Raw genomic sequence first — 27,338 nt, 5'->3', positions numbered from 1 at the left:
AGAGATTCACCTATATAGTGGGGACATGAGAGAAGCTTCCCAGCAGGATGGTAACACATCCAGGCATCCCTGGGCAACATCTCTGCAGAGGGCCAATTCTCTCACACAAGAAGCAACTTGCAGTATGTTTTCAAGATGCTTCTGATATGACTAAAAAAAAATCCTATGTAGCACCTAAAAGGTTTTTTTAGATACAGCAGTACAGGGATTTCTTGAGAAATTCAATGTTATCTGCCTAAGAAAAGGGGCCTGAAGGGTCATAAGGGATGGAGATACTATGGAATTCAAGAGGAGTTATTTTACTGCTGTTAGCATTTTACTATCCCTTGTTTTGTTCTCTATATGGCCAAAATGGAAGCAGCCTCTGCAGAGATATTCTTCAAAACCATCAGGAAGAGTTTAAGGGGCGGAGGCAGCGGGGGGCTGAATTACTGCAGTGACTAAGGAATGATGCAATGCACAAAACAGGAAAATAAAATGTCACTCACTTGTATTTAGTTGCTTGTGTTTCTACCGTAATAGTGAAGCCAAGGATCCCAGATGTATTCCTGCAAGTTGGGTACACATGATATCTAAAACAAGGAAAAGGATGGGAGACAGGGGAAAGAGAAATCACTCCATGAATGCCTTTAAAATGTTGGTATTATGCTATTTTACTGTGGGTAGAATTATAGTTATACATTCCTTATCAGAAATGCGTGGACTGGAAGAGTTTGGGATTTTGGAGGATTTTGAAACCTGTCCTTACACATATGTATGCAATGAGGTACTTTGGCGATGGGACTCAAGTCTAAACATGAAATGCAATTATATTTCATATATATACCTTATACACATAGCATGAAGGTAGTTTTATAGGCAATCTTTTATAATTTTGTGTTATTAAACAATGCTTGAATACATTGAAATGAAAGGTGTCACTATTTCAACCACCCTGGTGGATAATTTTGGAGTATTTTGGATTTCAGAATTCTGGAGAACCTGTACTATGATTAGGAGCAAAGAACACTAGCTCAACACAGTGCTCTAGCAGTACATGTATGAACTGGATATGCTGCCTAGAACAAGGCCTACCAAAGGTTCTCAAAAGGTAAAACCATGTAGAGGTTGGAAGAGCTTTTTTAAAACTTCAGAACAAAAACAAAGATGTTCTGACCGTTTTGCTGGGATATCTCAAGTGAAGGTAGAACTGAAACTTGGAACTGGGTTTGAACTCCTTGTTCTGCCCTTGGAGTGAGGTCTTCTGGCACTTGACTGTCAGGGGTTCCCAAGGTACGTGGGATTCAGCTGACCCCTGGATTAACCTGCAACCTCAAAATAATGTTTTCTGGGGCATACACAAACTCATCCAGACCGCTTTCACTGTGCCTCATCTATCTATCTGCATAGAGAGACGATTGAGAGAGAGTTGAGAAAGAGAACAAAGTAAAATGGCTTCCAGCTTAAACAGTATAGCCTATTGCCCCCTCTTTAGTGCATCAGCCCAGGATGGGCTTGTCACTGACAAGGCTGGACATGTCGTAATTGGTCCAGCTTCTACACTGAGCAATTAACCCCTCAATGCCTGTCCAGCTGACACACGTCTGGAGGAATTTTTTCCTTTCTGCACATGACTTAACCACTATGTGTTCACACTGACTACTGCAGTTGGGGAATCCTCTACAATGATGTAAGAAGTGGTTGAGAGAGAAGTCAGGGAAATGGGGAGAAAGTCCCTGTTATTGTACAAATACTTTATTCATGCTATAGCGGGTATTACTATACCCACTGGGTAACCACTATTAGTAGGCTTAGTCGTAGTAGAGATTCAACATTAACATGGTAGAGGTTTTTTATTTTGTTGATTATTTGCTTCTAGTTGACCCACAAACTGGGTCTTGGAGTAAATCAGGCCTGAACTCTCATTATTGACTATTCTAAAGCCTTCGGCTGTGTGGATCATAATAAACTATGGCATGTTCTTGGTGGTATGGGGATACCAAGTCACCTTATCTGTCTCCTGAGAAATCTGTATAAAGACCAAGTAGCCACAGTTAAGAACAGATCACGGAACAACAGACTGGTTCAAGATTGGGAAAGGAGTGCAGCAGGGCTGCATACTTTCACCCTCCCTATTCAACTTGTACGCAGAACACATCATGCGACATGTGGGGCTTGAGGAATACAAGGCCGAAGTTAAAATTGCTGGAAGAAACATTAACAACCTTAGGTATGCAGATGATACCACTCTGATGGCCGAAAGGGAGGAGGAGCTGAGGAGCCTTATCACCAAGATGAAAGAAGAAAGTGCAAAAGCTGGGTTGCAGTTAAACGTCAAGAAAACCAAGATCATGGCAACTACACCTATTGATAACTGGCAAATAGAGGGAGAAAATGTGGAGGCAGTGACAGACTTTATATTTCTAGGCACGAAGATCACTGCAGATGCAGACGGCAGCCAGGAAATCAGAAGATGTTTACTTCTTGGGAGGAGAGCAATGGCCAACCTTGACAAAATAGTGAAGAACAGAGATATCACACTGGCAAGGAAGGTCCCCATAGTCAAAACCATGGTATTCCCCATAGTAACCTATGGATGCGAGAGCTGGACCATAAGGAAGGCTGAGCGAAGGAAGATAGATGCTTTTGAACTCTGGTGCTGGAGGAAAATCCTGAGAGTGCCTTGGACCGCAAGAAGATCCAACCAGTCCATCCTCCAAGAAATAATGCCCGGATGCTCACTGGAGGGAAGGATATTAGAGGCAAAGCTGAAGTATTTTGGCCACATCATGAGGAGACAGGAAAGCTTGGAAAATATCACGATGCTGGGGAAAATGGAAGGAAAAAGGAAGAGAGGCCGACCAAGGGCAAGATGGATGGAGGGTATCCTTGAAGTGACTGGCTTGACCTTGAAGGAACTGGGGGCGGTGACGGCCGACAGGGAGCTCTGGCGTGGACTGGTCCATGCGGTCACGAAGAGTCGGAGACGACTAAACGACTGAGCAGCGAACTCTCATTAGAAGCTAAGGGAACAAAACCTCTTTTTCAAATATACCACTGGGAAATCATAAAAGGCAATAAAGCTTAGTAAAATGGAAGGCAGGACAAAAAGAAGGAGTCCACACTATAGGTGGATCGATTCAATCAAGGAAGCCATAGTCCTGAGAAGTTTGCAAGATCTGAGCAGGCAGCTGATGATAGACTCACTGTAATAATCAGACTTTATTTATATTCCACCCTATCGCCGTAAGTCAAAGAGCAACTGAATCAGAACTTACCCAAGGGTTTGCTTGGTTCGCAGGAAATCAAAACAAGGCTCTTCCATGTACATCTGTAATACAATAATTTCCAACAAGCTAGATTTGGTTGCTTTACTCATTATTTTCCAATAAAAACAGCCTTTGGTCTACTGTACTGGTCAGGACAACATGTAAACTGCCCAAGGAATTATATATAACATTACTTATACATACAGGTCTTACTTATCCAACATAAACGGGCTGGCAGAACGTTGGATAAGCGAATATGTTGGATAATAAGGAGAGATTTAGAAAAAGCCTATTAAACATCAAAATAGGTTATGATTTTACAAATTAAGCACCAAAACATCATGTTATACAACAAATTTGACAGAAAAAGTAGTTCAATATGCAGTAATGCTATGCAGTAATTACTGTATTTACGAATTTAGCACCAAAATATCACAATGCATTGAAAACATTGACTACAAAAATGCGTTGGATAATCCAGAACATTGGATAAGTGAGACTCTACTGTACTAAGATCAGGTCATATTTAAACTACATAGAAGGCCTAGGCTTAAAGCTTGTGCACGGATCCATTTTCAAAGAAGCCTTTGTTTGATTTGGTTGGTTTGGATGGCAGGTTTACCCAGATTACGCAAGCCCACTAGTTTTATCTATAAAATGTACTAGTGGGTAGGTTAAAATGTATATGCTGTGGACCTACATACAAATTAAAAAAAACATTTGAGGAGTTGCTAAAAATCACAAGTCTTTTTCTTCCTACAGAAAATAGCAAAGTTTCATTTTGTATGTTGCATCGTTACTGCAAAGAAGGCATGACCAAAATCTCAGCTTTCTTAAGGCCTTTCCTCCATTCAGTTGCATATGACCTTTTGCAAGGTCAGCCACAAATTTCTTCAGTTTCAGTGAATTGTTAATTGGAGTGTATCAATTTTCTCAAAGAACAGTTACATTATTGTTACCACAAGGAGATGCACAGTACAGCCATCACAGTATCTATCAGTAAGTATATTTTCTCCAAATGATTCCAGTACAAAGCTAAGAAAGTGTGATCCTTTAGCACAATGGTTCTCAACCTGGGGTCCCCAGATGTTTTTGGCCTTCAACGCCCAGAAATCTTAACAGCTGGTAAACTGCTCGGATTTCTGGGAGTTGTAGGCCAAAAACATCTGGGGGCCCAAGGCTGAGAACCACTGCCTCCACAGGAAGTGAAAGCTCAGCTTGTACTATTCAAGAAATGTGCAGTCTTATCATGCAAGGAACTGAGCATGTAGAAAGACCCAGAAGAAATTCAAAAACAGCAACATGGGTGATTTAGGTATCACATAGTCATAGGAATCACTCTTCTGCCCCTTTCCCAGATCTCCCCATCTACTTTCTCAGTACAATTTCACCACAAACCAACATAATACAACATTCCACCAGTGTCTTTGTAGACACCACATTAGTGTTAATTGCAGTGGTGTTTATTAGTGCAAAGTTACAGATCTGATGATACCAAACTATTTCTGTGAAGCGATCCAAACTTACCACAAGCAATTCCATGAGAGAATATTCTGCTAAACTTCTAGCTCCTGACTGAAAGGTAAAAAGAGACAAAATGCATTGACCACAAAATTTATTTATTTATTTATTTCTGATATTTCTACCCCGCCCTTCTCCCCGAGGGGACTCAGGGCGGCTTACACAACTGGCAGGATCACTACCAGTATATCATAATACAATAAAATAATACAACAATTAAAATAGTTAAATAACATAGTAAAATACAATATATAAAAGATTTAACACAGTGCAATGCCGAATATATATGCCAGTCATCCATCAGACCTTGTGCAAGAGCCTTAATCCAATCCATGTCAACGCTAACTGAGTTCATTCATTAAACGCTTGCGCACATAGCCAGGTCTTCAACTTCTTTCTAAACCCAGTTCTGCCAGCTCACCCAACAGGAATCAAACCAACTAATCAAATTATCAAGTACATTGTAAGTCCATAATGGAAAATCACACTTCTACAATTGTCAAAAAAGCTACATTAAAACATATACATGGAACACATTCAGCAACACAAGGAAGCTTCCACCACATAACAGCGATCTTCAGAAGCTTCAAGGACTGGTGAGAAAGCTTCATTAAAGACACTTTTCCCCATGATAACTCTTTCAGGAGTGATTTTTCCCTTCCCAGGGGACAAAACTGCATGGAAGAGCTAAGAATTCAATGAGAAAGATTTAATTTTGATTTAGTGACTCCCTGGGCCTTTCTTGGGAGGTAGAAAAGGTTAACCGATTCTAGGTGGCTTCTTATCCACTAGCAGAAAATTAACATTTCCATATTATGCGGAAGGGTTGATAATGATGGGCAACAAACCGATATATCCATATTTGACATCACCGCACCTGATAGTAGACTGTGACTTCAGAATTTGAATCTCCCTTGTTAAGCGTTTTCACTTTGCACAGCAGATGGCAGCCTGGCAAGTCCACCACCCGGAACTGCACTGGACACGGATGTACAAGTGGCAGGAACTGCAGCTTTCTTAAAAGAGTCCAAACATCAAAGTCAACTACAAACTCTCTTTATCTCATCATAACAGAGTCATCTGAACCAAGGATAGGCAAAAGGGAGATCTGAACTTAAATGTATATTGCTCAGTGATCTGTAATACATCAGCAAGTATATGTACATCTGAATTAAGAATAGCATTTCTAGACTCGGTGTCTTAAAATATGTTGTTTACATTAAGATTATGTGAGGTAAATGGAAAAGACAGTGAGCTTTGTTCAGAAATCAAATTCCTGGCTTTAGAATTCTGTGTCTTTTGTGTACGAATCTAGTTGGGGGACCTCAAAACTGCAATAATAGAAATAAAATTTTGTTCATTTCCTGGCAAAACAAAGGCCTCCCTTCTAGTTAGAACAGTCCAGATAGGAGAGTAAAAATGTGCCATGATTTCTCTCTACTTTGCCTAAGGGACATGAAAGACATTTTCAGCCAAAACATTTTTGGGGAAAAAAAGTTTAATAATTCTGTGTAGGGGTACAGCAAGAGGGCAAAGCCTCTGAAGTCCTTTCAAGGGTTCAATGCATCCTTTCAATGACTGGTACATGGCCATCCTTGAAACAGATAATAAAAACCACTGATGAGACCTGCTGCAAAATCAGTGCTTCAAAACTCAAGAACTTGCTTCTGTTTTCAGAAATACTGCTTTTACCAATATAAATATTTAAACTAGTGATTCAACAATACAAAGTGGACCACTACTCTAGTTTTAAGAGTATATTTTCTCTCGTGCTCACTAGTATTCATAACTAATGTAATATTTTCAAGATGAAAGGTAAATACTCACTCCACAACATAATCCAGAAATTCTTTTGATTCCTAAAATGAAAGTGGTAAACTTGTAAAACATGAAGAAATGATCGTATTTCAAAAGCTCCGAATTAGGAAATAAACTAGGTACAGAAAACATGGAACACGTAAGTGCCCATGTGTTGGAAGAAATTTCAGGCCTTCAATCAACCCTATATACACATTCACTGCCAAGCTACAATTATAAACCATTTCCATATTACTCTGCACTGGCCAGATATGGGATTATAAAAGATAGAAGGTTAATCCTCCATCTTTGCTGGGTTTAGGGGCACTAGATCCCCATCAAAGTGAATCACTGCAAATAAAGACATTTCAACATTTTACCTGAGAGAATACCTATTGTCTATGGACAATTTCCACAGAATTGCATTGCGGGACCTAGAGAATCCAAGAGACATGTTATCTCTAGAAATATCTCTGTCTTTCAGCATGATTGGAGGCAGCTGACAACAGAGTCACACTGGAGGACCTAGAGATTTGATTTTAAAATCAAATTTATTAATAATCAAATTTGAAAAAGTCAACACTGCAAATGTGGGGTGATGATTGTACTTTATAACATTACACTGGGATTTGTGCCCCAACACCCTGAAATCAAATGCTACCTCAATCGTTGCTCTTTATTAACAGCTCTAATTTTCCTTTCAACTGCAATTTTAGACCTTTTTCTGTAAAGAAAAATGGATTCTAGCCCTTCACTAAATTATTCCCTGAATTACAAAAAAAGACACCTGAGTTAAGGGTGAGGTGGGAGAACCAGCCAAGATGGGACTGTAACAGCAACCAGAAATTGGTTTTGACTTGCAGTAACGTTGATAAGCAATTTCTTATATAGGAAACACTCTTCCATGTGTGTATTTTATATGTAAACATTTAAACATATAATAACTAACTCTAATCTAAATATGTCATAATAGGAAATAAATCACCTATGAATAGATACAAGTCAACACAGAGATCAGAATTAGTGCTAGCTGCCATGTTACTGTGCTACCCTATCTCAGCGAGACTAAAAATCTATTTCAAGAGAAAAAGACAGGATAATTCAGAAAAGCAAAGCAAGCACATGGAATGTATACTCACACGACTTGTGAAGTTTCCTTGGACAAGACCTTCTGCGAAGAGTTGAGATTTGAAAGCCTTCACAAACAACAGCAGAGAATCTATAGAGAGGCCCTTCATGAGTGTCTCATATTTCTCAATCATAGACCACCGGCCATGCTCTAATATTAAGAGACGTATATCCCTATAATGAAGATGGACATGTATTCAGTGAAAATGAATTGCCTCTGAAGCTCCTCCTATATACTAAAACTGGGATAGAAAAGCTACACAGGTGCCAGAGGGTTTATTCAGGTCTTGCCTCATGTTTCTGCCCTCGTTTTTATAAAACGAGATCTCACAGTTGAAACCTATCATATGCTGTATCTACTCGAGTATAAGGTGCCATTGATTTTAATGCGCATCTCAATTTTCAAAAGCCTGACAGGCAAATAAGGATTTGCTAGTGAATGTAGTATGTCCTCCTGCTGAGTTCCTGATTGGTAATGAGCTCAAGAAAGCCGGTCTGACCAGGAGCTTAATGGGAGGAAGGGAGAGAACCAACAATGTCTTACTTGGGCTCAAGAAAAGGAAGGAGCCAGCCTCAAGGCCATGAGCTTGAACCTCCACCTCTCCCCACTGCCCTCGCCTTATCCCTGGGAAGACGAGTTGCAAGAAGGCAAAGAAGGGGAAAGCAGAGAAGAAGGAGGAGAGGAAGGCTGCATTCTGCTTGGATCAGTGCCTTCCAAACTCTCCAAAGGGATGGTACATTTGAACTGCGCAGGTTCAGACTCAGTTTGGCAGCAGGAGAAGGGGAACCATAAGGGTGAGTGGGCAGCAGAAGTTGGGGGCTTTTGTGGGTCTTACGGGAACTAGGAAACCCAGTGGTTGGGAAGGTTGGAGGCCGGCAAATTCCACTAGCAGGTTGGATGGCCAGGGGAAGCAGCGATGTAGAAGAGCTACCAACAAGTGGTGTTTGGATGCACAATTGTAATGCATCAAGTCTAAATGCACACCCAGATTTTGAAGACATAGTTTAGCCAAAAAAGGTATGCATCAGACTCGGGTAAATACAGTATTTAACTCCACAGAATTTGTAGCTAATAGTTGGTATTGTATAAACCAGTGCCTGTAAGAAGTAATGAACTATATGAGGACAATCCAGACAATATAGTGGTACTCTTGGTCAGTTGGAAAGCATATCAGGGAATAGAGATCCAGTCTGTGCTGTGCGGTCACACTCTCCCTAAAGACACAGGTCCACAGTTTGGGGGGTCCTCCTGGACTCGGCACTGAACCTGGAGGCCTAGATATTGGCAGTGGCCAGGAGGGTCTTTGCACAATTAAAACTTGTGCACCAATTGTGCCTATTCCTTAAGAAGCCAGATCTGGCCACAGTGGTACATGCCTTAGTTACATCCCATTTGAATTACTGTAACACGCTCTATGTGGGGCTGCCTCTGAAGAGTGCTCAGTCCAAAGAACTGCAGCCAGGTTGCTAACTGGGACAGGCTACAGGGAGCAGACAACCTTTGTTGCAGCAGCTTCACTGGCTGCCAGTCTGTTTCTGAGCACAATTCAAAGTGCTGTTTATGACCTTTCAAGCCCTAAACAGTTCACGTCCAGGCTGTTTGGATGACCGCATGTCCCACCACCATCTCCAAGAGGGACTTGGGACGGCTCACAAAGCATTCAAGGTGCAACGTGCAAAATACAAAAAGTGCAAAGACAATAACATAAAATAATAAGCAGCCGACATAAGCATCACAACTTCACAATGCCCCCTGATTAAAAACAGTAAAATACAGTTATTGCTGCAGGTGAAAACAACAGTAGTTGATCTCAGTCTTGTAAAGTGCTTGATAAAGAATTGGAAGGTCCTCATATATATTTGTAAATAATCAAAATATGGTTGAAGGCTTGTCAGAAAAGCCATGTCTTCAATTGTTTGCAGAAGGCTTAGGGGATGGGGGCTAGTCTGATCTCCCTTGGCCAGGGGGAGCATTCCAAAGCCGGGAGCTACCACCGAGAAGGCCCTATCTCTCGTCCCCACCAGCCACACTTAAGACAGAGGTGGAACCGAGAGAAGGACCTCCCCGGTAGAGCTTAAAGCCCGTGCCTGTTCATAGAAAGCGATTTGGTCTCAAAGATAGGTTGGACCCGAAGCATATAGGGCTTTATAGGTAATATCTTTCACTTTGAATTGGGTCCGGAAAGACATCCGCAGCCAGTGGAGCTGCTTTAGTAAGGGCATGGTATGCTCTCTATAACCAGCTCCAGTTAGTAATCTGGCTGCCGACCTTTTCACTAACTGCAGTTTCCGAGCCGTCTATAAAGGCAGCCCCAAGTAGAGTGCATTGCAGTAGTCCATTCTAGATGTAACTAAAGTATGGACCACCATGGCCAAGTCAGGCTTTTCGAGTTACAGTTTTAATTGTTTTAATTGTGTGAAGGCCCTTCCAGCCACCACCGACACCCGAGTTTTGAGCATCAGCGCTGAATTCAGGATGACTCCCAAAGTGCAGACCTGTGTCTTCAAGGAGAGTACAACCTCATCAATCACAGGTTGCCACCCTATACCTCAATCGGCCCTGCAACTGACCAGGAGGACCTTCTCTCTGTTCCACCTCCATCTTAAACTTGGTTGGTGAGAATGAGAGAGTAGGCCTTCTTGGTGGTTGCCCTTTGACCCTGGAACTCCCCGCCCAAGGAAGCCAGAATGGCCCCTTCGTTGCTATCCTTCTATTTAGACAAGCTTTTAAAGAAGAAGGTTTGTAAGATCAAGTTGGAGGGTGCTATGATTTTTAACTTTGAATATGTTTTAATGGATCTTAACTGTGAATTTTAATACTGTTATATTTAATCCTGTTTTAATGTTTGCATATTTGTATGTTTTAAACTGTGTGGTCATACATTTAATGGAAGCCGCTTTGAGTCTCCTTCAGGAGAGATAAAGCGGGGTATAAATAAACATAATAATAGTAATAATAAGAACTGACAACCATCAACTCTTGTGTGAGAGAATAAATGAAAGCAACCCTTCCATGGAGAACATGGGGGTAAAGGAGGTCAGTGTGTATGTTGCCTGCATTACCTTAAGACTTCCTCTCCAAAGGTCCTAACCCAATGTCTAGTCATCCTGTTTTACCCAAAAACAGATAAAATATGTCTGCTGTTCTTTCCTAGCCCTAGCCACTTCATTTCCAAACATACTGAATTACCACTAACAAAATCCCAACATTTAATGAAAAGCAAAAGGAAGCAAGATTATGCACATTTTCACAAATTTGAGATATTAACTGTGACTTCTTTCCATAGACCTCTCTTTTACCCAAGTCTGCCATTAGCTGTAATCTGGAATCTCACTCTGGAGACTTATTCCATTTTTAGGCATTCTAGGCACTTACTTCGCCAGCGTCTCTGGCTTGATGAGGATGTTGAAGTAGGTCTTTTTCAGGTGCTCAGTTATCATCTCAAAAACTTCTGGAGTAAAACTGAAGTCAGCTAAATAGTCAATGATGAGTTGGAACAGCAGCTACAATACAAATTTAAAGAAAGATACTCTGAAGCAAGGATGTGGAAGTTCTTCCTATAGCTTCAAGGAGACAGGACAAGCATTTCCCCCAAATCACCTACCTCTCTCTCTCTCTATCTCCAATCTCTACCAGATTGTAGAGGATAATTCATAACAACAGTGATTTCATTCAAACTTACGAACTTTCCACATGCCAACAGACTCACACTTCAAGAGAATACAGTTCCACATTCCAGTCCAAGAACATTTATATCAATATGGTATTATTTCGGCAAGGACTTTTCCCCCAAATCCAAACTTTGACAACACTTACTGGCAATTTGTGATTGAATCCTTTGGCACGAATTATTAATCCATGCTCTCCAGTAACCAGCTTGTACTCCAGTTGAGCAACATCTGCTTCATATGCAGGTTCAGCCAAATTGTGGGCAAGGATATTCACAAATGTATCAAAAAGTACAACACTAGAAATGACCATACAAGAATTTGAATGACAACCAGTCATAATAAAACTCTTTGGAGGTATACAGTTCATTCAAGCACAATATTCCATAAAGACAACATATTTACACAAAGAAAACACAATATTGGGACTTTTTAGACTATGAGTGATAGTCATCATCTCCAGTAAATGCGGTGCAATGTAAAATATAGTATTTATTACTATCACTCCACCAATTATCTCCAGTTATTTATTAATAATACAAGATGTTAAGATCTAATACAAAGAACCATGTTGAATAGAAACTATTAGTTAAATAATTTCAGCTCATTTGATAAAGCAAGTCAAAAAACAGAACAAACAAAAAAAGAGGGTAGTCCTTACTTCTCAGCAGATTGCTGGATCAACGGTGAGATTAGATGGAAACGGATATAAGCTGAAAGAGAGGGTATAATAAAAATAATGGAAACCAGTACATTTTCTTAAGGACCTCAAGACCCATATTTCCCTATTGTTTTTAAAATACACGACAGCTCCCCATGTTTAGCAATACCACTCTTGATTAGACCCTGTAATTGTGCAAACACAATTTAATTATGTAGCGTAGGGGTGGAAATCCATGGTCTCATGTTCTATCCAGTACAGCTAAAATGAAGTGTTTTTAATCTTTGCTGACCTCCTATGAGGAAGGAGGGGGTATAATTCAAATATACCAATAATGGAGTCGCAGTCCAACAACAAATGAAGGGCTACATGCTTCCCCCTCCTTTGAGTGACAACATGCAGTGGAGAGGGTCTTCTGGATTCTTGATGTTCTCACTTAATGATGACAATGGATGGGGGCATGCATATTGTTGGGAAAAAGAAAAGTATGCAGCTTTGCAATCAATCTAACCAAATGCTGGTTATGTCTTATAAGGCCCTATATGGTTCAAGTCCACTCTACTGGCAGACTGTATCTTCCTGTATGAGCAGGCTCAGACTCTGAGAACATCGAGAGAGAATTGTGTCTCAATTCTGAGAGAAAAGAGGGGTAAAATCATCATCTATATAGGAACATTTCAGCTGTTATTGCTGTCACTGCCTCCTTGGTAGAAGACAGCTTTGTAGAGCAGTGTCATTTCAACAAAACTGTGACTGACACACTGCTTCAATTCCACCATCAGCTTCACTATTCACCCCACTATCAACCCCCAGTTACTCTTTCTGTGACTCTTTCGAGTCAAAACCAAGAAACTAGCACAGTCAAGTGTATATAACAAAGGACATGGAAACAACTTGATCCTTCATGCTACTAACACATGGCTTGATTTGGTCAAACTTTGAAGGATAATTCTATTCAGGGGCATTAAAAAAGGATAATTAAGTTTGGAGACGAGGCTCTTTACATTGCATGGAGATGTCTTTTAACATATATCCATTTTACCATTAAAATGCATTTGATAAAAACCACTATAGCTAACTAGGGGCACATATGATTCTGGTGGTATAACAGGGACACAACAGACACACATATGCTTCAAACTCAAGAAGCAGTGTAAGGGTGGGTATCTGTTAAAACAAAAAGATCAAGGAAGTCATACAAAAAAACCCTAAAGAGATACAGCACTATGCAGAACCTCAATTTTTATATGATGAAAGAACCTTTGAAATTTTAATGAAAACATAAATACAAAAAAGTGTTACCTTTAGGGATTTTGAATTTATCATCCTTCTTGTACCACAAACAACCTTGCTGGGTGCTCACAATACTGACTGGATATTCTGTCTGGGGACAGTCGGGGTCCTTCAGAGCAAAATCAGTTGCTAATTTGGCAAAACATAGATTATTTTACATTCACAAATATTTACTTAGCAAGTTATAAAATTGATATACTTTTAATACTATCACAAAGATGAATATGACTGACAAGCACTCATACAGAAATCAGTTCCCCAAACATGCAATTAACTGAACTGACCAAACAGTTCAAGTGACCCAATGCCAGTGAATGTGTTGTTGCATCAATAAGCTATTAAGTCTTGCACAGCATTCTAAATTCCAGATTCTCCTGTGTAATCCTCCCTAATTTTGGAAGATATACCAAGAAAGAAGTCCATTTAAATCAATCTATACCATTCACTTAAAACTGAAAAGCGGGCTTGACATTTTTCCCTTTAAAACTGGAACAGTATCTACATACATACAAAGGTGCTTAGTCACAGTCAGTGCTATAACAGGCATGTATGAATCCAAGCCTCACTCACCAATATATCTGTTTTCTTCAGGAAGATGTAACTCTGGATTTAACAGAAAGTCACTGGCCCACATATCTCTCCAGTATGGATCAATATCTGTAATTAATGTTAAGCAGATGGACTTAGTAGAAGTATACCTGAGGAGGATGATAGGTCTGATATTGTTTATTTATTTGCGTGTTCCTATCCCGCTTTTCTCCCAGAATGGGACCCAAAGTGGCATACAGCATATAAAATCAGAAAGGACTTACAAAACATAAAAACACAATCACAAACCACAAGATGCATAAAATTACTAGCTTACAACATTATAAAACCCCAACACCCATAAAACCCATAAAACGACTAACACAGAACACAAATTAGACATTCAGGTTAAAAGCCTCAGTAATATCCACTCCTTTAGGACATAAACAACACTGCACATCACAGGTAACTATCTACCTAGTGTTCTTCTTCAGGGAAGGCTTCCAAAAGTAGAATTTTACTTGCTTTCGAAAAGAAAGCAGTGAGGGGACTGTTAGAGTTCCAGAATCATGGGGCCACCACCAAGAAGGCCTTTTCTCTCATTCTCACCAAACGCACTTGTGACTATGGTGGGACTGAGAGTTGGACTTCTCCTGATGACCTCAGGGTTCATGTGGGCTCATAGGAAGAGATGCGGTCCACTAAGTAGGCTGGGCCCAAACCGTTTAGGGCTTTATAGGCTAAAGCCAGCACCTTAAATTGATAGATAGTATTCTCAGATTATGACGAAAAATGACATATGTAAATCTGATCCAGATATGTATCCATACAGATTATCAATAGTTATTGTTATTCAAGATAGAAATTTAATGGGTTTGATTCTGACTTAATTAAGACTAGAATGGACCCAATGAAATCAACAGAATGATTTAGACAAGATGATGATGATGATGATTATTGTTATTATTATTATCTTGATTTCTATCCTGCCTTCCTCCCCATGGGGACTCAAGGGGGCTTACAACAATATCACACAACCCAATAAATTTTAAAAACTTGGCAAATACAAACATGAAAAACAATTACAAAGCAAATATTTGTGTCATGGATACAAGTTAAAATACAAGTTAAATCGTTAAGATACAATAAATTCAACCATACTTCCTTACTGCCTAAAGGTTCCTTATTTTCCCAGAAGCAGACACTCAATGATCAATTCATATTACTGTACCACTGCAACATCAGGCAAAACAGTGGCTTCCATGGCCATTCTCTGCCCCAAAACTATTTCAAGATGATTCAATGCTGTTTTACCTTCACTACTGTAGAGTGTACCAAACCACTTCTCTTTCTCATGACATTGGCCTTCGTGTGAAGCTGATAACAGACTAAGGTTGGCTCGCTGGGGAGTCAGCTTCTGAAGAGCTGCAGAAATGACCTGAAAAGATAAAGGATTCAGAGAGAACATCTCTATCAATACAAAACTAAGCCAACATAATTTTGAACATGAATCAAGGAAAGACACATTCAAATCTGCTATAAGGTCGGTTTCTCCCACATAAATAAGAACAAAGATGAGGGGAGCAGTTTTGGGGCTGCAGGGAATCCTAAGGCCATGCCAGCATCCCCATGGAGAAAAACCTTCTGGCCAAAATGATATTTTCCTAAAGAAAGTCCACTTACTTCTGGCTTGTATTCAAAAAGAAGTTGGTCTCCTGTCAGAATGTCCTCCTTTGGAAACAGCTGCATATTTTCACACAGACTTTCCACATATTCAACTGGATCAATCTAGAAAACAAACAGCATTGTATTACTGTTTAATCATTTGAACAATCGTCCCTTCGACCTTACAACACTTCTAGCCAAGGTTCAATGTGAATCCAGACCACCAGTTCTTCCACCAAATGTGCACTGGCTTTGCAACTTACACAATAATTAACTGCACCTAATCAAGAGGTGGTAAACCCGAAGTGGTAGGTCAGTCCGTATCTGCTGCACCCCATTCGCCCGATTCTCAAAGGTATGGCACCAGCAGAAGTCAATGTATGCTTGAAAAGGTGGAGAACACGTTCATTCAAACCAGGCTCAGAATCAACCTACCCCGCCCCCCCCCCCCCCCCAACCTTCACTGATTTTTGTAAAGGCAGTTCATCTGAATGCTTCCAAGCAATACTACAAAAGCAAACTCTTTAACATGAAGATTTAAGGCTCATGTATTGAAAAGAAAAGTCATCACATGATCATTTTCAGATCTACTCCATTGTTCTAAGTCACACATATCAAATGCAAGGCCCACGGGCCAAATCTGGTCCGCCATGTCATCTTGCTAGGGCAACATAGTTGCATGTATATAATCTTACAATTACAAATGGCGCTTTGAAGGCATCTATAAGGCTGATGTGGCCCTCAGTGAAAATGAGTTTGACACCCCTGATCTAAATTGTGGTACTGCTACCTGCTTGAGCTAGAGGAAGCTCATGGGATGCACTGAGATACAGTTTTTGCTTCTGTTTGCTTACTTTATTCACACCTGAATAATGTAGAACATTTTCCATGAAAAGCTAGGATTACATTGTCTCAGGATTTGCACTAAATCTGGTTTTATTTGTTCAGTGGACTAAAGTGTTCTAGAAGGAAAAAAATCTGAACTCCAGCCAACTGAAAATTGTTACATGAAACTTAGAAGGACAGATGTACTACCCAAAGTTTGCCAAATTATCATAACTGTGTTTTTTAATTCAGTTTAAAACATTTAGGTGTATGTATTATCCAATTCCTAGTCCACATAGGCCATACATAAACATCGTAAACTGGGTAGTCCTAAAAGGTTGTTCCTATGAAAATTAAGTAAAATATTGAGATATCAAGGTAGAATGAAGAAGTTGCCTAAGGTAAGATATTAGCAGAATGATATTTTAATTCTATATCTTTAAGGTGCAAAATCCATTTTGTCATTTTAACTTTATTATTTTGCATATTTTTTAATATTAAGTTTTAACGGGTATATACTTGTAAGTGACAAAAGTCATATATTGAAAAATTACTGTCTTTACAGAAACACTTACACTGCTGAAAAAAATAAATATAAGGATTAAATAGGAATTAAATCTAGATTCTAAATTCCAAAGTAGCATTAAATGTGCAAGAGAGAGGCATCACTAATCCAAATATCTTCAAAATAAATGTAAATAAGGAATGAGAAAAACTTCTCAGCAAGAATTAAGCATGCTCAGTGACAATGAAATGCTGATTCACTGTCATGGGCAAAGGACTAGATGGAAGGAGTAGGTTACAGTTGGCTATTTCTGAATTCTAGATTCAACCAACTATGCGTTCAACCATCCATAGCTTAAAATATTTCACCAGTTTTATAATTTCTTATTAGATATGCTTGTGGTGTGATGCTTATGCTTATTTTTATTCTCTGTAATGTTTTTTGTTACATGTTTGTTCACCGCTTTGAGTCCTGACTGGGAGAAAAGTGAGATAGAAATAAATAATTTTTAAAAACTCAAAAAGCAAACCTTGGTTTTGCCATTTTAGACAAGATACATCATTTTACTATACAACTGTATATAATGGGACTTTGTATATAATGGAACTTGAGTATCCACAGATCTTGATACCCCCGGTGGATACCAGAGCCCACTGTACTCTTTTTGCAGATCTACTTCTGCTTCCCAAATTTCATGAGGAATATTACAAGAGAATACTATCAAGAATGTTTCAAAATTTTGTGTCACAGAAATTTTATAAACAAAATACCTGCTCCTGGTAATGAAATTCATTGGCTTCAATCTTCTGCATCTCTTCCCATATTCTGTGGGTAGAAAACATGTGCGTCTTGAATGAACCAGCCACTTTTGGCAAGGAAGGAACCATTTCAGAAAAAATTTCAGAACAAAAGTCAGTCTTCATCTAAAGGCCAGCCATCAAAAGACGGAGGGAAGAAAATGATCTTTTCCTGCAAGTATTGGCCTGGAAATAGGTTTCTGTTCCAAATGATTTCAGATACAGCATTTCTCCAATTCTAAGACACACTTTTTCCTATATAAATATCTCTAAAAATAGGATATGTCTTAGAATCGAAGGTGGATTTTGTATTTTTGTTGGTGGTGGCAGTACTGAAATTCTGGTGTGTCTTATAATCAATGGCGTCTTACAATTGAAGAAATACAATAATATCTGATAAATTCTCTAAGGAGGCAAAAATGAATACTCTCACTGATTGTGAAGGAACACGCTAAGGGAAGGCTTCAAAAATTGCTGGTTTTGAAGTACAACCCCCAGAAACCCTCAGGCATCAAGGCCACTGTGGATTCTGGAAATTGTAGTTTGAAAGGATAATATTTTCAAATTATATAAAGGAAAACTTCCTCTGGCTGCTTGGACAGTGTTTTTGTGGCTAACAAGCATTGGAAAAGATAGAAGTGATGTCTCAAAAAGACGGGAAGGGCTTCATCAACATCCAGTTTGCGTAGTCCAGAGTTAAGCAGACAGACCTCGATGGAATTTATTTCCACATGTAAGATATCAAAAACTACCAGAATTGGAAGAAGTAACTCGCATAAGTCTATATTTCTTCACTATAAGAGTGGAAAGAGTGGACTTGCTGCTCAATAGAAGAAGCTGAAAAGCTTTCCATTACCTTTGGTCAGGTCCTGTTTGCTGCAACATTTTTAAATACTGGAATACTACATGAGCAACCTGAAAATGGAAATACAAACACTTTCAGGTTTTGTTACCTACAGCAAACAAAAACAGTAAGCATTTCTAAGCGAAACTAATTTACCTCGTAGAAATGCTTGTAACCTTCATCCGTCAATGTAACACAAATACGGAAGACTGAGTACGTGGAATTTTGCTCAAATCCTGTTTCATCATTCCCACCATATAATGCAAGGGACCAGAATCTGTCAGTGGAAAAATTATGTATTATATAAAAATCGTACTGTCTCCCCAGCATATCTGTTAGCCCCACATAAGAGGAAAACCTACACCACTTGCTTTAGAATGAACAAGTGAAATGTGTCAGCAAATGAACTTAGGGCAGAAAAAGCAGCTTTGCTTTACTTCGATTAATCCAATCTGTTCAGGGAAAGAGCTGTTTCTTAACTGAAATTTGGTAAGCCCTAATTTGATGGACTCAATTTTCCTGCATGATGGCAAGGATCATCAGGAGACTTTTCCAAAGGGCTAGTCAAGCTCTAATAACAATGAAGTGATTTGGGATTTGATCAGATTGTCCTAAGGTTGTCCTTAAAACTCAAACTGTTGTAATATTTACCTTATCACACAAGTCTCCTTGTGGTGAGAAAAAGCAGGGTATAAACATAATAATAATAATAATAATAATAATAATAATAATAATAATACTCATTTATCTATATTCACTGGTCAATATATGAGCATAATACATGCAAGGAAGGCAAAGTGCAACCTGGGCTCTATGCCGCCTCCTCAAGCCTCTTCTTTTCGAAGCTCTTGACCCCTCCAAACACTCTGCACAAACCCTCACCCTCATCCCTCAAAAAATGCTTCTCTTTAAAGGCTTTAGGAATAGCAACAGGCCTTTTAAAAAAGGTTTAAGGAGACTGTATTTTTTTTTAAATGATCACTTTTAAGGACAAGTGAACTTTCAGCAATCTCCAGGTTTTGTTTTCCATTTTTGGGGGCATCCAAAGCAGCCAATGTAGATCCTGGCACAAAAAAAATGCTCCCTAAACTTGCAACAGTAGTGCAACTTCTGATCTAAGTGATGTTGCTTAAGAAATCAGTATTTCTCTGCACAATTTTTGTCAAATACTTACTACCCTACATACTCCTGGCGCTTTCCGGTTTACTTTCTTTAGATGGCCACTGAGTAAACTGACATGTTTCTCAACAGTCCATATTAGAAAAAGAAAAGTACAAGGATATAGATTTTCAATGCAAGGTTTAAAACTTGAAGGTATTTTAATTTCTTTTGATATTGCAAACATCAATAGGCTTCACAGTGCAAATACATACTTTTTTCTGAGATATGAAAGAACGCTGCCTTTGCCTTCATGTCCAACAAGCCAAGAAATGTAATGAAGAGGCTTCACCCTGTGTGTCGGAGGGGAATGAGACAGCTATAAAGCATTGCTTGAAGATCCCAGATTCCACCCATCACAGAAATTAGCAAGTAGAACATACATATATAAAACACTCATCTTTGGAGATAATCTCATTACAAATATCACCTACTACAGTTTTTACAAGCAGTAACTTCAAATACTGACAGAAAAAGAGAGAAAGATCAACTGAAAATCCATGTTAAGTACATATGTAAACAAAATGAAAATGACATCACTGAAAGCATCAGCATGACTATTTTTTATCAAAAAAATTATTTAATGTATTATGTTTCATTGTATCCATATGAGAGTTTCTATCATATATTTTTTATTTACCTGTAGTGCTCTTCTTGTGGTGGAAGAGCCCAAGTGATATTCAGAAAGTGGGTTTTTCGGATTGGAACAACTAAAGATAAAAGAAACATAATAACTGTAAATATAAAGGCATGATTTTTCTGACTGTTGTCACAATTTTCACAGTAATTTTCTCTTAAAAGAAAGAAAAAGCAGAAAGTGGGTGATTTTATAATAACAAAGATTGAAATGTAGTATATATTCTTAACAGTTACTCATTGTAATCACTCACCTCTGTACAATTTGTGAAATTCTGGTGTTTCAAAAGGTTCAGTCAGGTGGTTAAATATAGGTCTAGGTAAATTACTTTAAAAGAAATAGGAAAGAAGAGTTAAATATCAGCATTTCCATTCATGGAAGATCCCCTACTATACACAGCAACTATAAACAACAATAAGGAGTTTTTGTGCAAGAATCACCTTTCTCGATGAGGTTTCATATACCCAATACTTACCAATTGCCTGTTGTGGTTGACAGACTATATTCCAGGCATCAGTACCCCACCACCACCCATAGCAATAAGTGATCTGTACTGTTGTATGTTTTCTAGGAAAAAGCATTATGTATAGCCATATGGACACAGCCTGCTACTATGGACAAGGGGGTTTGGAATGTAGTTTCCCATTATACTACACCAGATCCTGGTTTTCCACACAATTTCAAACAGAAAAATTGCAGTCTTTAAAATTTTAAAAAAGCAATTAACAGATGAATAGAAAATATCAACATATTTCCATGCAAAATATGCTATCACAACCCTCTGAGCTTTTTTAGGGAAGAGGAGACCCAGGCACAACCATGCAATGATTGATAACACTGGTCAACACACATTTTGGTGCCTCAAATTTTAGATGTACAGTAGAGTCTCACTTATCCAACGGCAGAACGTTGGATAAGTGAATATGTTGGATAATAAGGAGGAATTAAGAAAAAGCCTATTAAACATCAAATTAGGCTATGATTTTACAAATTAAGCACCAAAATATCATGTTATGCAACAAATTTTAAAGAAAAAGTAGTTCAATACACAGTAATGCTATGTAGTAATTACTGTATTTACAAATTTAGCACCAAAATATCACAATGTATTGAAAACATTGACTACAAAAATGCGTTGGATAATCCAGAACGTTGGATAAGCGAGTGTTGGATAAGTGAGATTCTACTGTATTTCTGAGTATATTTGACCTGCTGATACCAAAAATGGCACCAGCCTCCCCCTATCAGCTTTAGTTTTTGATATACAAAACATATGGCATATATCAGTCTTCATCTGCTCTCCCAATCTAAGAAACTAGAGCTGATGCGGTCGATTCAATGCAATTTTCTGAACCAGCATCACAAATAAAACCAGGAACAGGTTTAAAACCCAAGACATCAAGATTTATTTATTTGGTTAGGCTGTGTAATCATATCTCCTTCCTCCCAATACTCCTCCCACAAGCACTAAGGTAAAAGTGTAAGTAAAGAAGCAATGATGGATAAAAGAGTGAAAACAAATACCACCAGATGAGCAAAGTATGACCCACATGCAAAATGGTGCATATGATTTACACATCTTACAAAAATGGTACAAAAAGGTTCCTTACTTATTTGGGATCTCTGAGAAGATTTCCGTCACCCATTTTTCCAGATTATCCAAGGTTTCTAGGAAGTGGGGGGAAAGGAAGCTGAACACTTTTCATGGAAAGCAAGCAGCATATTCTCAGGAGGACAAGGGTTAGGTAGGAGAATGTTTTCACTGCCTAATTCTTTTCAGGATGATAAAAGCCTATTGGTTAGCCAGTTAAGAGTGTAACTTTAAAAATGCAGGCCCAGGGTACTTCTGCACTGACATTATAGTTCAGCTTGGAACTGGTTCAAAGGGAACTCGTTTCACCGCAGGGCCATTAGATTGAGAGGTCTAGAACTGATTTGAAGCCAGGAAAGTGATTACATTGAACAAAGAACCTGGCCTCAAACTGCTTTGCAGATGGTTTTTTTTTTCATTTCCCAAAGAGATGCACATTAGTGTACCAGAGACATACCAGGTTAAAAAAAAAAAAAGAAGAGAAGTGACAGGAGCAGAGGTAAACCATTACCTTTCCCAGGGGATGGATTAACCCCCTGCTTTCTAGCCATGGCCTTGGGGCACTTTTTGGCAGCCCCTTTTGAGATTTTTACTGCAGTTCAGCAGGGGAAGATGTCTACAATGTGCTCTACATTTTGCATTACCAATTTTGTCCTGAATCTGGGATACAAAGGAACAACTGCGGCACATTTGACTGAACCGGAACATTCCTGGGACTTTTAAAAAAGCTGCATAACTCTTTGATGCTCTTTCCAGTGCGAAATGGCAGTGCGCATTTTGCGGCCACTGCGGCCTTGAATTGGCTTCAAACTGCATTATATGGTCAGAGCAGAAGTGCCCTCAGTCCCGCTAGTATCCAGAATGACTGTCAGACTACATTTTGGATACATTTGTATCCAGTATAATCTGTGTTTTCTACAAAAGGCACTGAAAGACAAGTTGGCAACCAGGTACATGAAACATTATCATTTCCTTAGTTTTGTAGCACATAGTTAAATCTTTCAAAATACTATTTAAAAGTCTTCTGGTGTATATATATCACAAGAAAAAAAAAACCTTGGTCTTCCATGTTTTGGCACACAATTCCCAATAGTTCAAACACAGCATGGTCAATAGTAGAGGACTGCCTTCCACCTCTATTATGTATGTTAAAGGTCCATCTGAAACAGTCTCCCTACAACAGCTACTTTATCACAACTTGGGTTTTTCCTCCCTACAGACCTTTTCCTGGCAAATGCTGGTGGCAATAAGAGAACATTATATGTAATGGCAACAATATGCACTAGCTTTTTCAGAGAGCTTCCACAGAGGAGCTACAAATGCACAACCTGGCTCTTGGTACACATCTGGAGAGAAAGGGGTTGTTTTACATACTTTCTGAGAAAGAGACATTGCCACCATATTTCCTCAATTGTAAGACGCCACTGACCATAAGATGCACCCTAATTTCAGTACCACCAGCACTAACAAAAATACACAAAATACACTTGCGATTCTAAGATACACCTCATTTTTAGAGATCTTTATAGGGGAGAAAAACTGCACCTCAGAACTGAAGAAATATAGAGTAATGAAAAATTTCTGAAAACATGATTGGTTATTTAATATCTCCACAGATAAAACGTCTGCTTTGTACTTCAACTATAATCAACACCTACTTTAGCAATATAAACTAAAATTTTAAATATATAAGTGAAAACCCTATCCCAATACATAAAACATCATTTTTTACAACAAATCGACAGAAAAGGCAGTTCAATACACAGTAACGATATGTAGTAATTACTGTATTTATGAATTTAGCATCAAAACATTGCAATGTATTGAAAACATTGACTACAAAAACATTGACTACCATGTTTCCCCGAAAATAAGACAGTGTCTTATATTAATTTTTGCTCCCAAAGATGCGCTAGGTCTTATTTTCAGGGGATGTCTTATTTTTCCATGAAGAAGAATTCACATTTATTGTTGAACAAAAAAAATGAACATTTATTATATACTGTACAGTAGTTGTGATCACAAACCAGAATAACCAGACAAACTGTGAATCCTATGAAGAATTTCTTGTTACTACCATTATTTCCATGTACAACAATTCTATGGTACATATATTTGCCAATCCTGCGTGCTCTGGTGTTCTGTCTGTTGGGCATGCTTCTAAACAAAAACTTTGCTAGGTCTTACTTTCGGCGGAGGCCTTATATTTAGCAATTCAGCAAAACCACTACTAGGTCTTATTTTCTGGGGATGTCCTATTTTAGGGGAAACAGGGTACTAAGAGGCAGATTGCGATGGATAATCCAGAACATTGGATAACCGAAGGTTGGATAAGTGAGACTCTACTGTATTTGAAACATCAGTACTGAGTTCATTGGGATTTACTTGCACATAAATGTACAGGGTATTTCAAAAAGATGGATCTGATTTGAAATTGCTGTATATCTGCAAGCATGAAACACCCATGAATGCCCACCTATGCCCATCCGTTGCCACTTAGAAGGGATGGACACAGAGCTTCAAAGGATTACCACTAGATGCATCTCCCTAGCTTCAGTCATAGGCAAGATAGTGACCTTATAACACAAGGCCTAATAAGATATTCTCCAGTCGCAGTTATTTTTTCAATTTGTTGAAAAATGGTAGTAAAACTTGATAACCCATTAAACCATTTGTAACATTTTCTGCAATTGTAACATGTTGCCATAGTGAAATATAATGCTTTGAAATTGGATCTATCATTTTAAAACACCCTGTATAAAGCATTTCACTGTTTACTTCTCTTTCATCAAATGAACAAATGTTACCTTTAGATTGCACAGCTAATGTCATATAATGTGCTGAGTAGTAACGCTGCCTGAACTCCCTCAGTCTGGTGTAGGTGTCAATGTCTTTTTCCTTTGGCTCATGTTTCAGCGTGTCTGCGTTACCTGTAAAAATGTTGACAATAAAAGTTGCATGTTTCCATAATTCTGCTTTAAATTAAAATACTTTTGTTTATATTTTTTGCCACTCCTCAGACTGTTCCTGCAGCTATCTGAGCAAAGCAGATTTAATGCACTTATTCTCCACCGATATTTTCTACTTTTTTATCTATTGAGGCATGAGGTCGTTCCCCCTGCCCCCCATCCTCATCTCCTTCTAGATTTGCCCTCTTTTTCTTTAACAAATCCCCTGATACTGCCATACTCTAACTTAAATAATTGCCTCAATTAACACTAAAATTGAACTAAAGTTGGCAAGACAGAATAAGAAAACTGAAGGAGAAAAGGAAAGCTATGATAGTGACAGATCAGAACCACCTTGATTAGTTGACACAAGAGAATAACTTTTCTGATCTCAATTGGAAGCTCAATTCCACATATTGGGCACAAAACAGCAAAAGCTTTCCTTCACATATGCTATCAACTATATTTCAGCTGGCTATGATACGAGAAGTAGGGACTCCCCTAGAGTTTATATATCAGGCTGATATGATTTTGCTTTGGTCCTTTTAATAAGCTTTTATTTTTCTCTTACTGACATAAATTCAATTTATTGCACAGAATCTTTACTATGGGTGTTAAAAATACTTAATTATATACATAGCCTTTTAATTTCAATGCAAATTAAGTTCAAAACTAATTTAGCCTACAATTTCATACCCACTTATCTGGGCGTAAACTTCACTGAACAAAATAAAACTAATTGTCTGACATGTATAAGATTGCCATTAGTGTGGAGCCAGCCTTACATGTTTGCAAAGTTATCTTAGGGCACACTTACCCCAGAAAAACTTCTTCATTGGATGTCCAGACTTGGCAAGACTTCCAAACAACATCTCTATTCGATTTGCATCACAAGGCCTTGCAAGCTGGTATTCTGTTGTTGTTTATAAAATTAAAACATCAGATTTTAAGTAATACTGTCAGTCTTCAACACCAGTTTTCAGTGCAGGAATATGACCCCCTCATATAGCTCAAAACACTGATTTGCCCAAAACTAGAACAAGTAAGAATACTGAAACTATTTAACCAAGACCACGTATAGGGAAAGCTTATACATTTGATTTAACCTATACAGAACTTGCAAAGTTACTTTTTTGGACCATGAAAGAGCATACTGATTGAAAGATTCAGCGATTTGCACTCTTAATGTAATTTTTCTAAGATCTGCTTCTGAAAAAAGAATCCAAAACACAAAGTAATGGCCCTTAATACAGCTGATGGCAATTTACTAGATGAAGAGGGTGCGGAATGTATTTCTCTAATTTAGCTTCCTGATGCTAACACCTTTCTAAATCCAATCCAGATGATAATCTATAAGCAGAAATCAGCTTCCATACAAAGACTCTCTGTGCTGGTTATGAATTTGCCCCAAAAGTGTAAAGAGCATTGTTTAATTAGATGTATGAACCCTCAATACATTCTTGAATACTTTATAGAAGTGCTAGCATTCATAAGTGTATACATGATTACACTGCTTCATGAATAGATCTTATCACTGCATTATAATAAGCAAAGTTAAGTATTCGCATATTAAAATATAAAAGAAAGAAAATCACATGATTCTTACCACCATCCACTGCCTCAACTTCCCGATCAATTGCATCCTGAATCATTAAAGGATGAATGAAAAACTGTGCCCATCTGAAGGAGAAAAATAATGAATGTTTTTATTTCATCAAAATGCAAAATCGCAACATGTTTACATAAAAGAGACCCCAGTTTTAGAAAGTGAATCTTTTCAACTATACAAGTATGAGAATTAACAGTATCATCTATGTTTAAGTTAATTACAATAACAAAAAAGCTATAATGTCAATATGCTCTGTCTTTGTGGGTAACGTTTTCCCTCTGCCCTAGGCTAGGGGCTTTCAAACCTTTTAAAGCCGTGGAGCCCTTTTTGAAGCAAAAGTTTCTCGTGGAGTCCCTAGAAATGTTTATATTATAAATTATATATTATGTATAGTGTATATATATCAGGCACAGGCAAACTTTTTGATGCATTGCATTTTAAAAATGGACAGACGGGTCATGCCAGTGGCAGATGGGTGGAAAGTGTTTATTTACAGTATTTATATTCCGCCCTTTTCACCCCGAAGGGGACTCAGGGCGGATCACATTATACACACATAGGGCAAACATTCAATGCCCATAAAGACATCAAACAGAGACCAAGACAGTGTTTGTGTGAACTCATTTGTAGTACAAAAAAAGGAAAGACAAAACAATATAATATTAATACTTTATGCACATTTCATTTTCATGCCCCAATGAAAATTATATAAAGCACATAAGTGTTCTGACAATTTCCAAAATAATAATAATAATAAAATAATAACAATGACAACATTTACATAAACACCTTATTGAATGGTGTGGGCTAATGCTGACACTGAATTATCTTTCCTTCCAAAGAAACTCTGAAGTGAAATGATCAACAAAAGCTATAGTCTTAGTACAGTCATTCTAACACAGAATTATTTAGTG

The 27,338-nt window shown here is 38.3% G+C and overlaps 1 protein-coding gene across 1 annotated transcript in view; it reads right to left on the bottom strand.

Annotated features, from left to right (window-relative positions):
* Positions 1–27,338, bottom strand: part of nrdc (nardilysin convertase) — a 41,194-nt gene that overhangs the window by 4,646 nt on the left and 9,210 nt on the right. Inside the window, exons 5-27 of the mRNA XM_003220284.4 lie at positions 26,422–26,495; positions 25,633–25,728; positions 24,675–24,797; positions 21,887–21,944; positions 20,530–20,603; positions 20,280–20,349; positions 19,855–19,932; positions 18,638–18,758; positions 18,494–18,552; positions 17,611–17,665; positions 15,529–15,633; positions 15,160–15,283; positions 13,888–13,974; positions 13,327–13,446; positions 12,025–12,076; positions 11,512–11,662; positions 11,071–11,198; positions 7,706–7,868; positions 6,597–6,628; positions 5,647–5,785; positions 4,776–4,823; positions 3,258–3,310; positions 489–572 (exon numbers count right to left, since the gene is read on the bottom strand). Of these exons, the coding sequence (XP_003220332.1) occupies positions 489–572; positions 3,258–3,310; positions 4,776–4,823; positions 5,647–5,785; positions 6,597–6,628; positions 7,706–7,868; positions 11,071–11,198; positions 11,512–11,662; positions 12,025–12,076; positions 13,327–13,446; positions 13,888–13,974; positions 15,160–15,283; positions 15,529–15,633; positions 17,611–17,665; positions 18,494–18,552; positions 18,638–18,758; positions 19,855–19,932; positions 20,280–20,349; positions 20,530–20,603; positions 21,887–21,944; positions 24,675–24,797; positions 25,633–25,728; positions 26,422–26,495 (2,094 nt within the window). The remainder of the gene's footprint in view (positions 1–488; positions 573–3,257; positions 3,311–4,775; positions 4,824–5,646; positions 5,786–6,596; positions 6,629–7,705; positions 7,869–11,070; positions 11,199–11,511; positions 11,663–12,024; positions 12,077–13,326; positions 13,447–13,887; positions 13,975–15,159; positions 15,284–15,528; positions 15,634–17,610; positions 17,666–18,493; positions 18,553–18,637; positions 18,759–19,854; positions 19,933–20,279; positions 20,350–20,529; positions 20,604–21,886; positions 21,945–24,674; positions 24,798–25,632; positions 25,729–26,421; positions 26,496–27,338) is intronic.

Source organism: Anolis carolinensis, chromosome 4 (genome assembly GCF_035594765.1).
Source record: "Anolis carolinensis isolate JA03-04 chromosome 4, rAnoCar3.1.pri, whole genome shotgun sequence".
In the NCBI taxonomy this organism is placed as follows: Eukaryota; Metazoa; Chordata; class Lepidosauria; order Squamata; family Dactyloidae; genus Anolis; species Anolis carolinensis.
The sequence above is the reverse complement of the archived record's forward strand: the minus strand, read 5'-3'. Positions and strand labels throughout refer to the sequence as shown.